Source organism: Erinaceus europaeus, chromosome 17 (assembly GCF_950295315.1).
Source record: "Erinaceus europaeus chromosome 17, mEriEur2.1, whole genome shotgun sequence".
Classification (NCBI taxonomy): Eukaryota; Metazoa; Chordata; class Mammalia; order Eulipotyphla; family Erinaceidae; genus Erinaceus; species Erinaceus europaeus.
Window position 1 is genome coordinate 68,394,244 of NC_080178.1, and position 16,157 is coordinate 68,410,400.

Sequence of the window (16,157 nt, forward strand, 5' to 3'; positions counted from 1 at the left end):
CTCTGGCTTATGATAGTGCTAGGTATTGAACGTAGGGCCTTGGTCCCTCAGGCATGAAAGTCTTTTGCATAAACATTATGCTGTCTCTCCAGCCCTGTATTATCTAATCTAACCCTCACCTTATAAGGCAAGCATCTCTCTTTTATTTTTTTATCTTTATTTATTTATTGGAGAGAGACAGTCATAAATCCAGAGAAAAATGGAGAGATAAGAGAGAAAGAGAGACAGAGAAACACCTGCAATCCTGCTTCACCACTTGCAAAGATATCCCCTACAGGAGACCAGGGGCTCAAACCTGGGTCCCTGTGCACTGTAACATATGTGTTCAACCAGGTGCACCACCAACTGGCCCCCATGAGGCAAGCTTCTCCATAAATGCAAAAGTGAAGTGGAGCTTCACTAGCTTCTCCAACAGCATGAAGCACATAAGTGGTAGACAGATGGTTTGAATCATATGTGGCATAGAGATAACTAGAGCAGAGAAACTTGATAAAAACTGTCTCCTAGACTCTGTAAAAGCTGGTAGTTCTGTTATGGTGGTTATCTTTGGGAGCTGGGAGGGCAGGAATATGGAACTGGTAGTGGGTGTTGTATAGACCTATATGCTATAATCTTGCTATCTTGTAGCCTACTGTTAATCACAAATTAAAAAAAAATTTTAAACCAGCAGTTCTGTGAGTGAGATCAGAAATTTTGATGGTGGGTAAGTAAATGGCATATAAACACATAAAAGTGTAAAACTATGACCTGAAATCTTAGCATTTATCCAGCGTTAAATCATTAATAATATTTTTACCTAAGTGGTAGAGTTAGAATATCAAAGTAGCAGGGCAGTGGCACACCGGCTTAAGCACACATAGTGCAAAGTGCAAGGACTGGCGCAACGATCCTGGTTCAAGCCCCCAGCTTCCCACCTGCAAGGGGGTCACTTTACCAGCGATGAAGCAGGTCTGCAGGTGTCTCATCTTTCTGTACCCCCTCTCTGTCTTCCCTGTTCTCAATTTATCCCTGTTTTATTCAGCAACAACAGCAGAAGCAAAAACAACAACAATGGGAAAAAAAAAAGATGACCACCAGGAGCAGTGGATTCGTAGTGCTGGTACCAAGCCCCAGCAATAACCCTGGAGCCAAAAAAAGAAAAAAAAAAAAAGAATATCAAAGTAGTTTGTATAATTTGTCCAACATATTTTCCCTCTACTCTCTTGTGTGTTACATGTCGATGGCTTTGGATTGGACCACGAGAATTGCTTTGGGCAATAGAGTAGGTGTGGGATGACAATTCCAGTGATGTCTTTAAGAAGCATCACCTATTTGTCCTCACCAGCTTGTGTATTTGGCAGCTCTCCTGGATATTCCCCATATTCTGGAATGAGGAGACACAGAGGCAATCTCTATCTGTCTGGAGGTCTGCAGAGTGATAGACAACTAACAAGTCCACGAGCAAGAAATAAACAACTAAGATGGGGGTGGGGTATTTGTTATTGCAGCAAAAGCTAACTAGTACAGATATAAACTGGCATCTGTTTGACTCCATATGGTGAGTTTAAAATCAGTGATCCTCTGTCTACCCCATTGTTCTATGAACAAAGCCTTTTGGACTGGAGCCAGATGTGAACCTCTCTGTAGCCCTTTTAGCTGTTCCTGGTGCACGTTTCTTTTTTCTTTCTCCCCTCTTCCTTGAAAAAAAATTTTTTTTCACATACTTATACACCTCAGCAGATATGTCACTACCATTTCTCTGCCAGTCCTTTTAGAAGACAACTCTGAGTTATCTGTCAGACACAACCAGTTTCTCATGCGATCAGTCAGTTTATGGATTACAAAGCCATGCTGATTTTAAAAGATCTTTTCTGTGCTGTTATTATTCACCTCAATTAAAAACATGAGACTGAAACAATGCCTGATAATTCCTTGGAAAGTTCTTTTGTTTTCATCCTGCTGGCATGAAGTCACTAGCCCTGATGACTAAATGAGTTATCATGTTTTTTGGTAATTTACTTGCTGTTGTTTTGCTTCTGCTCTTTTGCCCCCCATCTTATCATCTGCTTCGATATAACCCTAATTTTCAAAACCGGTAGGACCTGCAGTGAACAATATGTAGTAAAACTGAGTAACTAAAAGTCCCTTGTTCTCTTAAGTCCTAAAATTGAATAGAATCGCCCTTAAAATCATCTTATATACATGGAGCTTGGATTATGGTAGAGGAAGGCAAGTCACAAACAGTAGATCACTTACTGTAAGATAGAAGGTGAAAACACAGCAGAAAGATGTCATTAAGAGCATCTGGGGGGCGGGGTTAGATAGCATAATGATTCTGCAAAGAGACTCTTGAGGAGGAAGAGGAAGGAGGGGAAGGATGGGGAAGAAGAAGAAAGAGAAGGAGAACAAGAGTAAAAGATTTATTAAGAACATCTGGTGACTACTTTTGCGTTGGGTGCTTAGGGGCATAAAAGTCTCCAAAGTAAGAAAGGTGACTGAGGTTCTGATCTCTCCTCCACTAGCCCCCTAGAAGCCTCATCTTATCTGTCAAGCTCAGGAGAGCCACAAGAGCTCAGCTTTCCCACAGATAACAAACCAACCCAGAACTCATCCAGAGCCAGCTGCCCTAGTCCTAGACTTGCTACATCCTCTTGTCACTTGTCTCCCTATCTCCAGCCCCACTTGGAAAAGCCCTGGTCCTCGGATTCTCCAGAGGCCAAGCCACCATTACCTTTGTTTATGAGGCTAAACCTCTGTCCTTGTGCTAGCCTAGCCCTGGGCTGTCTCTTCCCAGGTGGGTCAGCAAGTCCTAAAGGATGCTTGTTTCCAGATCTCACATGTCCTGACTGTCCTTCCTTTTCTGCTGTCACCTGAGTCCCTGGGTCTTCAGCTGTTCATCTTCAGAGTTTTCAAGTGAGCCCCAAGCATGGACAACTCCTCAGCCACCCCAAAGCACAGGTGGTAGCACTTAATGGATCCCTAAAGGTAGCAGGTGACATTAGTGAAGACAGACAAGACAGATTGTGATAATTCTGTAGCTGGGAACAAAGCTTTCACCTCAGTCATCATTCCAGCCAATAGGATTCTACCTGCAAAGGATACATTTTACATCATTATGCGACGGGATAGTCTCTCGGGCTCAGCATTTCAGGCTGAGATAGTATGTTTGCATTTGCCTTTGATAACCTAAGTCCCCTTCAAGAACTTCTCACTAGACTGTCCCACAAGTAGATTCCTTCTTACCAGTCAACCAGGCTAAGGGGAGATCTTTCTACTTACCAAGTGGAATCTAATTCACACCAAGACCAATGTTCACAGCACCGTGGAGAGACACCCTATGTGGTCTCCTCTCAGCCATATTTTCAGAAGAGAATAGATATTGAGATAAAAGAAAGCTAAGTGTGTTGGTAGGTTTTTGTTTATTTGTTTGACATGGTGAAAATACTTGAGATGAAAAGCTAATAGTAGAAATTGCAGCACAAGTGTTATTAATAGCATAATAATATGTCTCTACACCTTTGAGGAAAGAGAAGACTGTTTCTCTCAACTCTCTTTTTATTTATTTTTTCTTTTTTTCTTTTTTTTAATTTAAGAAAGGATTAATTAACAAAACCATAAGGTAGGAGGGGTACAACTCCACACAATTCCCACCACCCAATCTCCATAACCCACCCCCTCCCATGATAGCTTTCCCATTCTCTATCCCTCTGGGAGCATGGACCCAGGGTCATTGAGGGTTGCAGAAGATAGAAGGTCTAGCTTCTGTAATTGCTTCCCCGCTGAACATGGGCGTTGACTGGTCGGTCCATACTCCCAGTCTGCCTCTCTCTTTCCCTAGTAGGGTGTGTCTCTGGGGAAGCTGAGCTCCAGGACATATTGGTGGGTCCTTCAATCCAGGGAAGCCTGGCCAGCATCCTGGTGGCATCTGGAACCTGGTGATTGAAAAGAGAGTTAACATATGAGGCCAAACAAATTGTTGAGCAATCATGGGCCCAAATCTTGGAATAGTGGAGAGGAAGTGTTAGGGAGGTACTCACTGCAAACTCTAGTGTACTTCTGCTTTCAGGTATATATTTTGCAGTAGTTTATGGATATGTGTGAACATAAGCTCTCTCTCACAGAAACTGGTGTATATCTAGGTTATGGGACTTTGTTAGAAAGTGAACCACCTGAGATGAAATTAGAGTGTACTATGAAAGGAAAGGTCTCACCCGAGTAATGAAGCTGAAGGGTTGTCATTCCACTCGTGAAGTCTCTGGACACAGTCTGAGGTGAAGCATGTTGAGGTGGCAATCGTTGCGTTTCAACTCTCTTTTTAAACAGTAAACACATTTAAGGTTCTTCTTTTCCCCTGATGCTTCTTAAGCCTAGAAGACCTTTCCTCTACAGTCTTACCATATAAATTCTCCATAATCTGTGGCCCACGAGGTGACATAGTAGTAAAGCACTGGACTCTCAAGCATGAGGTCCTGAGTTCAGTCCCAGGTAAGTGAACTCTAGTTCTCATTAATTGACAAGTAAATCTTTAATAAAAAATAAATTATACATAATCCTCAAGATCTGTTTAAGTGCTGCCTCCTCCCAGAAGTCACCAATAAACTGCACTTGACTTAGAATAAAGTGTTCCTATGCTATTTATTTTTTACTACATGTGAAGAGGCGAGAGATTTCATGGGGGGAGGGGAAGAGAGAGAAGCCTGAGCACTCCGGCACATGGGATGCTGGGGAGAAAACTAGGAACCTGAGGTGTGCACGTGCAATGCTCCAACATGTATTTTCCCAGCCACTCCTGAGATGTTTTGGTTGTGATTTACATTGCTTATTTGATTACCTACCTCTAGTTTTCACTTTACATGCTTCCTCAATTTTGTGACCTCCCCCTTTAAAACAATTATTATCAGTGATTTAATAATGATTAACAACATCGTAAGATAACAGAAGCACAATTCCATACAGTTCCCAACACCAGAGTTCTGTGTCCCATCCCCTTCATTGACAGCTTCCCTATTCTTTCTCCCTCTGGGAGTATGGACCAAAATTCTTTGGGGGGGGGGTTGCAAATATGGGGAAAGTATATAAATATTTCATCTCCTAAGCAAAAGATCAGTACTCATCTTCAGAGAGCATTCTGAATATCTTCCTAGTACAGCTTCAGCATCTCATCTCTGCATTCTCTTCTCTTGGTACCCTGTGCCTACCCCTGTGGTGCCACAGCATGTTCCAATGCTTCTCGAGGGTGGGACGGGAGCATTATTCAGTGTTGCATAATCAGTACATGGCATAATGCCCGGTACAACATTGACTAATTCTAGGTGGATAGAATTTACTTTTCTTCTATCTTATAACTTGAAAAATGATTGTTGGTATATTAGGTGGACTTGCCTAGTTTATCTATGAATGTGTAGGAGTAGCCCAGTGATAGCTCAGAAAGCTAAAGAAACATCATTTCTTAATGTCTAAATGAACCCTACCTTAATTTTATCCCCTGACTGGAAGATAATGCAGTGAAATCAAGTTCCAGCCATTGTCTCAGGTGAGCTTCATGGCAACTCAAAAGCCCAGGTAGTTCTCAAAAAGATTTCTGCAGGAGATACTGAGCCCCAGAGATAAGTATGGTGGCAAAAATAATAATAATAATAAAGAAAAGATTTTATAAATAATAGCATGAGCAGAGTCACATACCTAAGGAAATAGATTTTAAATTCTACAATGAAATTATAAAATGTTATTGAAAGAATTTAAGGTGTAACCAACTGGGACACCATTATGGTAAGAATTGGACAACTCAATCCATATTGCTTTATGTAATAAGAGCCAAAATTGCAGTAGGGTTTTTTTCCATGAAAATATAAATGCAAAAATATTAGTAGAAAAGGCTGGGAGGATACTATTCAGAAAATGTATGATGCTACCTACCAACCTTAATTCAGTCATTTCATAATGAGACAGTGTAGGGTTGACATTATTTGACTCTAGAGCCACTAGTACAGAACAGAACTCAGGGGCAGGGATAGATAGCATAATGACAAAAAGACTCTCATGCCTGAGGCTTCTAAGTCCCAGGTTCAATCCCCTGTTCCACCATAAGCCAGAGCTGAATAGTTACCTGGTTAAAAAAATGTATGTTGAAGAGTCAGGTAGCGATACAACTATTAAAAGCATAAAAATTACCATGTGTTATGATCTGGGTTCGGCCCCCCAGTCCCCCCACCTGTAGGGAGAAGCTTCACAGTGATGGAGCATGCTGCAAGTCTTTCTCTCCCTCTCTCTCTCTCTCTCTCTCCATATATATGTCCCTCTCTGGCCGTATTTCTCTGTCTCTGTCATAATAATAAAAAAAAAATTTTGAGGAGGTATTAGCTATTTTTAAAAAAGATCATTGAGTTTCATAATTATTTTCTGTGCATTTTCTTTTTTGTTTGTGTGTCTTCAACAATGTTTGATAATTGTTTATTTTTTTAAGATTATTTATGAGAAAGATAGGAGGAAAGAAAAAGAACCAGACATCACTCTGGTGCATGTGCTGCTGGGGATTGAACTTAAGGACTGATGTTTCTCCACTGTGCCATCTCCTGGATTATGCATTTTCTTATATGCATATTTCTAACAATATTTATTTGAGGTATATATGACATAAGTAATGTGAGGGGAAAGTTGATGCAGAAATAAACATGAATCTTAGTATATTAAAAATATATCTCTACAAGAGAATCATGTTAATTTAAAAGCAAGTTTCGAGATAATGGTTGTTTCCTAAAAAAAAAAAAAAAAATTCCTTTCTGCTTGAAATTGACTTGCCGGTTGTTTATCCCAGCAATCTTTCAAGATGCTTCTTAACATTACAAGCATTATTTATTGATTGTGGCTTTCTGTTCACGTAATCATGAGTCCAGTTTCCTTGAAAGCAATCACTTGGCAGAAAAAAAAGACAAAATTTCTTTCCTAGTGGAGTTGTATTCTAGTGGGAGAAGCAGATAATAAACATGGTCAATGAGTATATTATAGAATATTGAAAAGAGCAAGTGTTAGCCATGTGAGTCGTAAATGCTATAAAAAAAAAACCAACCATATAACATGGTTCTTTAACCATGTAACATGATTCTCTGGCTGTTTTAATTATTTTTAATAATTATTTTTATTTTATTTTTAATTATTTTTCATTTGGGGGGATTAATGGGTTACAGTCAATAGTAAATATAGTTGTTGGTAGATATATAAAATTTCTCAATTTTCTTCAAAACACTATAAATCCCCCCCACTCCCAGACCTCCTTCAACACCATACCAGGATCTGGAAATCCCCCCCCCACCCCAAAGTCCTTTACTTTGATGTGATATGCCAAAACCTATTCCTAATTCTACTTTGTTTTTTCTCTTCTGTTCTTATTTTTCAACTTCTATCCATAAGTGAGATTATCCCATATTCATCATTCTCTTTCTGGCTTATCTCATTTTACATAATTCCTTCAAACTCCATTCAAGATGAGGTGAAGGTGAATTCACCATTTTTAATAGCTGAGTCATATTCTGTTGTGTATATATACTACAATTTACTCAGCCACTCATCTGTTGTTGGTCACCTGGGTTGCTTCCAGGTTGTGGTTATTACAAATTGTGCTGTTGTGATCATAGGTGTACACAGATCTTTTGGATGAGTGTGTTTGGTACCTTAGGGTATATCCCCAGGAGAGGAATTGCAGGGTCATAGAATAGGTCCACTTCTATGATTTCTCCAGACTGCTCTCCACAGGGGTTGGTAAAGCAGAGGGTAATCTCAGTAGTTGTGGTATGGGACTCACAGAGAATTGGAAGATTTGAGCAAAATCTTCAAGGGGAATAAGTAAATCTATATCCTCAAAGAACAGCCCATGTAGAGGCCTTAAGGAAGTTTGTACAAAGAATAATGAGAAGAATAATTCATTAAGGCAGAGTGAGCAAGGGGGAGTAATAGAAGATGACATCAGAAAGACAGCAGCATAGGTAGAGTAGGACTATGATTCATACTCAGATGAAAAAAAGTGCCATTGCTGGATTTCAAAGAGAAGATGACTTGATCTGAGATTACAGATGTTGAGAGAAGACTGTGGGACTTCACAGAGAGCACAATGGTTGTATAAACAGCTTTCATGCCTAAGGCTCTGAGATCCCTGGTTCAGTCCCCCACACAACCATCTCCAGTGCTCTGGTGTGCAGGGGGTGGGGAGGATAGACTGTGGGTGCAAGGGTGACAGTGGGAAGATCCACTTGGAGTCCACTATTAGCCAAATGGAAAAATAGAAGCTTAGCCTGGTATAGCAGCAGGGGTGAGTGATGAGAAATGATTATAGTCTGGATATATTTTTGGAAAGAAATTAAATAGGCTTTCCTAATGTTGTGATAGAAAGTAAAGGAGTCCAACAGTATGAGTCTGAGCACTGGAAAGAAATATTAAATAGTTCCCTTGAAGTGGCTGAGGAAGAATGCTGGTGGTGCTGCCTATAACTTTAGAATATGACCTTAATTAGAATTAGAGTTTAGTTATAGTAAGATCATGATTTTATTAGAATTGGCTCTTAACAGTCTGGAGAACTCTCAGAAGGCTAGAAGTGGACCTACTCTATGGCCCTGCAATTCCTCTCCTGGAGATATAGTCTTAGGGAACCCAACATACACATCCAAAATATCTGTGTACATCTATGTTCACAGCAGCACAATTTGTAATAGGCAAAACCTGGAAGCAACCCAGGTGTCCAACAACAGATGAGTGACTGCGTAAACTGTGGTGTGTATATATACACAACTAGAATACTACTCACGATTAAAATAGGTGGATTCACCTTCTTCACTTCACCTTGGATGGAGTTTGATGGAATCAAGTAAAGTGAGATAATCCAGAAAGGAGAAGGATGACTATGGGATGATCTCACTCATAGGCAGAAGTTGAAAAATAAGAACAGGAGGGAAAACACAAAGTAGAACTTGGACTATATTTGGTATATTGCACCAGAATAAAGGGCTCTGGGGTGGGATGTGTAGTGTTCAGGTCTTAGAATAAGATGGTGGAGGTAGACCTAGGTGGAGGGGTTAGAGTATTTTGTAGAATACTGAGAACTGTTACATATGTACAAACTACTGTGGACTGTAAACCATTAATTTGCTGAAACTACTAACTCTTAAAGAGCAGTCTGCTCAAAGTGTAGTTGTCTTCACACTGCTTTATATATAGTCTTTTTTTTTTCTTCCCTCCAGGGTTATCGCTGGGGCTTGGTGCTAGCACTATGAATCCACTGCTCCTGGAGGCCTTTTTTTTTTGCCCCCTTCCAATTTTTGTTGCCCTTGTTGTGGTTAGTTATTGTTGCTATAGCTGTTGTTGGATTGGACAGAGAGAAATGGAGAGAGGAGGGGAAGACAGAGAGGAGAGAAAGATAGACACCTGCAGACCTGCTTCACCACTTGCAAAGCGACCCCTGCAGGTGAGGAGCTGGGGGCTTTGAACTGGGGTCCTTACGCTGGCCCTTGCGCTTTGCCATGTGCGCTTAATGTGCTGCACTACTGCCCAGCCCCCTATATATGCGTCTTAAAAATAGGAGTAAGGAGTAAATATTCTCTCTTTGGGAAAGTAAAGAACCTTATCAGATTCTAAGCTTCAGGCATGATATTTCTTCATATATGTGCAAAACTGTAGTAATCAATTATCAGCAACATCCCAAGAAAGATTTCATGCTTCTTAAATACAAGTTTAACAATATTAAGTCCATATAAGACTGAATCATGTAATGAGTCACTTCCATTTTTGACAAGCTTTTTAGTTCTAAGCCCTTGAATACTTCCTATAATCAAAACCCATTTTCAAATTTACAGGAAGATATCATCTGATGAGCCACTTAATCTCTTCTTGTTCTTAATTTGGGGTCATTTCAATGTCCTGTCTCACATCAGCCGTCATTTTTGTGATCAAAATGTCATTTTGCATTAGGGTTTTCCCTGAGACAGTGACCATCTTTAGTTTAAATCCAATTTAACTCTAATCAGATCCATAAGTCTTAGAACAATTGAATTTGCTTAAAATCCCTTATGTTCAGATTGTAACCACTACTTCCTGTTGATGCTACTGAAGTTCTTGATACCTTCTAAATTTCGTGTGCCTCTCAGGAGGTGACTGGGTCTGATAACAAAGACAGTGCTACTACTGAAGGGGGCCCAATACCAGCACTGGAACAAGCTAGATCAGCCTTAGAGTGGACTGTCATCTCCAGTGTTGATGCCACTATAGCTACCACCCCATCCCCTCACCACCGAAATCCTATAAGATTGGTGTTCTTCTGAACCATAAAGAAATTATCTTTCCTTGCTTATTAGGTTACAAGAATTTGGAAAGGTGCTGTAATTTGCTTATTTTGTTTGGTTTAGTTGCTTCCAAGCCCACCCACTCCCCATAAGACAGGCCAAGGGATTGGGCCACAGCACAATTCAACAGTGCCATCCCCCACATTGCCCTTATGAATAAACTGTGGGTATGCTTGACTTGCCCTAGAAGTCTGTCTTCAGAAGCCCTTAGTAAAGATGATATCACCACTCTATCAGACATGGAATCTCATTCATCCTATCATCCATGACTGCTAGACCAAATGCACTCTGGGACCTTAGTGGAATTTTTCAGAGTAGAAAAACAAAAGATGCTAGGTCCTGACAAGGTCAGGTCCCAGAAAAGGAGGAGACAGTATGCAACAGTGTACCCAAGTATGCTACCCAGCTACCCAGAGTATTCCCAGATTCCAGCTAATTGTACACACATGAAAACTTACTCACTAAACCAAGTCCAGCTCTGGAGGTCCAATTTAAGATGTATTGTTCCTCATCTATCTACTGGAAGTTAAGACTCATATTTGTCTCTGTTTCAACATTGTTTTATGCACAATTTAGTTATTTAGCTTCTCACAATTGTAATTTCTCCCTTTGTGAGCCCTTTGAGAGAAGGATGTGTCTTAATCGCTCTCTATTTCTTCCCAGTCTTGTCACAGTGCCTGGTAGATATTTGATATGTGATAAGACTATACAATGAGCATTCTTTTCATATCTGTGATCCATATGTATATCTTCTTTAGAAAACTATCTATTTGGATCTTTTGCCTAATTTTATTGGATTATTTTGTTGTTGCTGCTGCTGATATTGCTGTTATTGATCTGTATGGTTTCTTTATATATATTTTATATCAGTCCCTTTCTCCACTTCAGTTACTAGAGAAATGCACATTAAAACCACTATGAGATTCCATCGCATACTTGTGAGTACGGCCTAATCAGAAAAACAGAAAATGACAAACATTAATGAAGATATGGAGAAAAGGAGGCTCTGTTACATTACTGATGGGAGTACAAACTGGTACAGCCCCAATGGAGAACAGTCTGGAGAAACCCTAGCTAAATGGAAATACCTTATAATCCAGTGATACCACTCTTAGGCATGTACCTAAATGAAAACACTAATTTGAAAGGACATATACACCCTAATGTTCATAACATTGTTCACAAAAGTCAAGGAGTGGAAACAACCAAATACCCACCAATACATGACTGAGGAAAGAAGTCACAGGGTATATATTCAAGGGACTAGAACTCTGTGATTAAAAAAAATGATGTTATATCCTTTAGGACAAAATGAATGGAACTAGAGGTGATTATGCTTAGTAAATAAGCAAGGAAGTGGAAGACAGCTACCAGATGGTTTCACTCCTGTGTGGAATATATATAACTAAAGCACAAGAACTTGCAAAAAGAAATTAATAACAATCAAAAGAATCACCAAACTGTCTCTAAGACTTTGTGAGAACTATGATGGTTATGGGGAAAGGGACACAGAACTTTGGTGTGGGTGTGATGTGGAGTATACCCTGTGAATGTACCCTGTACTCTTATTTTCTAAACAATTATAAAATCATTAATAAACACTTTAAATAAAAAACCATATGGATGAAAACCAAAGCATTGTTTTTTTCTTCTTCTTCCTACAGAAACGATGACTGTATTAGGCGGATTGCTTGTGCCAAGGACACAGTAGGATAACCGTCTTACCAAAATCTTAAGTAACTTTTCCATCCAACAACTCCTGGACTATTCCAGTGACCAAAAGTTCAGCTGTAACCACAGCAATAACTGGCCCTCTTTCCAGACTGGATTTGGTGACCACAAATGACCCAGCTGTCTTCTGGTGGCATGAGATGGTGCACTACAGAGGAAGCACATTTCTTCTGACCAAGAACAGAGTCTGGACTGTGGAAGAAAGCAACTGTGAGGGTTCTAGGTGGACCTAGTGTACCAGGACTCTTAGATATGAACATTAGGCCCTTGATGATGGGGACACAGTGCAAGCCTTGGCAGTGTCACTCAGACATGATGCTATTTGTTTGAAAGCCCTGGAAGGACAGAATACTTAAAATATTATCCAGGTGCTAAATTGACAGCAGATAAAACCCCCACTGGACTATCTTTGAATTAAGTATTTATAGAAAACGGTTGTGCCCCGAGAAGTACCCTAGCTTCACAAGGGATAGCCCCAGGAGAATAAAAGGATAAGCAAGTGTCCCCCTGGAGAAAATCTAGTGCAAGGAGAATGTGTTCACAGCAAAGTCACTGCCCCGCTCCCATGCACATGGCAGAGAATACCCGTTCTTCACGGCTCTCTCTCCTGCTAAGTCACACTCCTCAACACTGTTTTCTAGATAGCCAGCCATCTGCCTTGCAGTTGGTGTTGGCATTAGAATGAAAATTAAATGTCAGTCCTTTAAAGAGGCACAAATCTCAAGGGTATACATATTATCCATAATACCTTTCCCCAAACACCTCGGCCATTGGAAGAACAGCCTCAGATGCAGGTGCAGCAGTGTGTGAGATAAACTCAGACAGAGAGAGAACATAGCCCTCCCCCTGTGGGAAGGCACAACTTTGGGGCCTTCTTGGCCAGAGTGCCTTCTGGGGCATCTCCACATGCAGCAGTCCCAACGGTATAGCCTTGGACAGCCATAATCAGGTTTCCTTTCACTTCCAGACACATACATCACTTTCACAGCACTTGGGGAATGGAAATACCTACAGGAGTGAAGGTCAAGGGCTCTCCCCGGGTATCTCATTCATTATTCAGCATCCTTTGTGACCACACCAGCCAACCCACTTGCCAGCCTGCTCCTCATCCTTTTTGCTTCTGTCTCCATACAAATGAAACCAAAGGTCTGTCTCAGCATGCCTAGGGAGGAAGGGCCTCTCCATATCCTCTCTCCCATGATGGGTGTGAGGTGTCCCATTCACGTATTTGTATCACTTCTCCAAGACAACATTTCTCTTCATGGAAATCCCTTTGCAGCAGAATCCAGAGTTGAATTATAGTTGCTCTTCCTGGGAAGCTCATTCTCTTCATTCAGATCAACACTGTAACATAGGACTAGGTGGGTAGAAGCAGGATCGGTACACCTCTTCATAAAGTTGATGTTGCCACCACTGTCTAGTGTAAGAAACTCTAACCTGATGCCCAGATCCAAAAAGGATGGAGACCTTTGATTGTGTGAGGCAGTGTCACTACGCTGCAGTTTCTTGTGTTTCCCTAGCCTGCTGGGTCCATTTTCATCTCTGATTCAGTTTTCAACCATGGAGATACAAAGGGAATCCAAGGCTCTGTCTCTCTATCTGATGACAGGAGGAGAATTTAACTTCCCTTGCCCAAGATTCCCCTCTACCTATTCATCTCCATTCTGACACCCCACCATACCAGTGTTTAGAACAAAAGCATGAAGGACTAGTGTCAGCAGGATGGTCAGCAGAAATATTGTCCCTGGAACCAAACAGATGAGGCTGGAAAGACAGCCCTGACAAACGCGGCTGACCACAGTAGATATCACATAGCCATTCCCATCAGTTTCGATGTGTCATTGGCAATGAGAGTCCAGGCAAAAGATCCTGGGAAAACTGTCTATTGTTGTCCCTTCAACATCTCCCTGCCCAGAGAACCGGTCGCTCTGGGGTGTTAATGAGTATGCTTCTAACTTATCCGTATGAAACAGGTGGCTTTGTAAAGGTCAACCAGCAGGGGTCTTCTCCACATGATGGGCAGGTGACTGTGTCTAGAAAGCTTGGCCTAGCGGAGCTATGGAGCCAGGGGCTGGTTATAAAGTTGAACTTTGTGAACCCAACTGCAGCTCTGCCTCTGTTTCTCTTGCATTCTGTTTGGTTTTTCCCATTTTTTCCTAGTAAATGTTCCTTTGGAAAAATGCCAACCTTGTCTTGTTGCACTTGGGAGGGGTTTGGGGCAGGGCAGGGGATTCTCCAATGTAATCTTCAGGGCAGAGAAGGAAATGAAGGTATCCTGAAAAACGGGAATGACAGGGGAAGGGGGAATGCCCTGTTCAGGTCTGAGGGAGAGACCATGGAGGGAGCCGGTGCCTGGCAGTGATTCACAGCCCCTTCCTCTTACTGCTTTTGTCTTCAAGGAGATTTGACCTGGATGTGTGTTGCTGGTCAAAGCATCTTTCTGCCCAGTGAACATTCAGCAGGCAATGTGATGTCCAGAAGGTACACTGGTATGTGAATAAAGCAGTAATAGTGGAGGGAGTGAAAGTGGGTGTTTGCAAAATGCTCCAGAAATCCCGATGCGAAAGGTGCTAGTTTAGAAATAAATACCTTGCATAAGACGGTATGTCATACTCTCACACTGAGCCAAGGAAACAGACAAAAGGTAGACGTGGGAAAAGCCCTTTTATGGTCACTCAATTCTGATGGAGCTGTTATTGCATAACTGGGTGTTACAAAGCCTAGTGGTTTAGACAGAAAGTTATCATCAGTCATGCACCTGTTGGTTGACTGGGCTTAGTGATTTGTTCTTGCCTGGAGTCTCATGGTTGCTATCAGATGGTGGCTGAGGCTGGTGTCACCTGAATGCTGGGCTGGGTAGGATAGTAGTGATGGGTTCTTCACTCAAGTGGCTGGCTCTGCTGCTGGCATGGCTGGAGCAACTTGAGGCCAATTGGGCATTTCTCACCATGTCGTCTTTCCATGTAGTTCACTTGGACTTTTCACAATGTGAAGTTTCAGTATAATCACTTTCTTTAAAAAATTTAATGTATTTATAAAATAGAAAATATCAACAAAACCATAGGATAAGAGGGGTAAAATTCCACACATTTCCCACCACCAGAGTTTAATATCCCATCCCCTCCATTGGAAGCTTTCCAATTCTTTCTCTCTCTGGGAGTATGGATGATAATCAGACTCTTAGCACAAAAGTTGCCTGGTCCCAGAGCTCACACTGCAAGAGGTCCCTATATATGCTGTAAATAACCGAGTGGTGGCACACCTGTTTGAGAGCACATGTTAGAGTGCTCAAGGACCCAGGTTTGAGCCCCTGGTCCCCACCTGCAAGGGGAAAGCTTCACAAGTAGTGAAGCAGGGCTGCAGGTGTCTTTCTGTCTCTCTTCCTCTCTATCTCCCCATACCCCTCAATTTCTGGCTGTCTCTATCCAATAAAGATTTTTAAAAAAACTTTAAAAAGCTAATAACAGTAACCTCTGCAGCAACACGGAGCTGTTCCCACCACAGGCTATTGGTCAACAGCAAGTCACAGGCCAGCCCAGTCTCGAGGGGGAAAGCTTGGACAGGATGGGCTATCTGAAAGGTGTCTCAGCAAGGTCACTTTGGAGGTAAAAGGAGTGGAAGCAGAGGTCCAAGGAAAGGGAAGGTGACTGGTGTCATTGGACCAGTGGGCTTCCTGTGTGGCTCTCACTTTAAAGAATACCCAATGTTAAAATGCACAAGGGATGGAGAAATAAGGGGCAGAAGAAACGGGAGAGGGTGCTCCCTGGAGAATTAGTTAGATCATAAGCTGAGGACAAGCAACTGGTTGCAACTGATACGGACTGTGTGACATTACAAGAAACCCTGGAGTCATTCTACTGACTGCTCAAGTGCTCGAGTTGGAAGCTGTGTTTCCCTTGTCTCTTAACCAAATGAAAGGTGCAAATGACATTTCCATGCTTAGGAACCTACCCAGAGATGACAGTGCAAAGCATGTTGGGGATAGGTTGCTTGTCCCTTTTCTGAAACTTCAGAATGACCAGCAGTCGACTCTTTGGAGGTTTTGTTTTCCAAATCTAGTATGAACGGGCACCACCATTTGCCAGCTGTCCCCTCCAGTGAGACACCTCATCACTCATGCTG

At 41.6% G+C, this 16,157-nt stretch overlaps 1 protein-coding gene across 1 annotated transcript in view; it reads left to right on the forward strand.

The window, feature by feature from the left end:
* The window catches only part of SYT9 (synaptotagmin 9), a 307,624-nt gene extending 293,407 nt beyond the window's left edge, over positions 1-14,217 (forward strand). Inside the window, exon 7 of the mRNA XM_060176973.1 lies at positions 11,969-14,217. Coding sequence (XP_060032956.1) covers positions 11,969-11,977 — 9 coding nt within the window. The 3' untranslated portion in view covers positions 11,978-14,217. The remainder of the gene's footprint in view (positions 1-11,968) is intronic.
* The last annotated feature ends 1,940 nt before the right edge of the window (positions 14,218-16,157 follow it).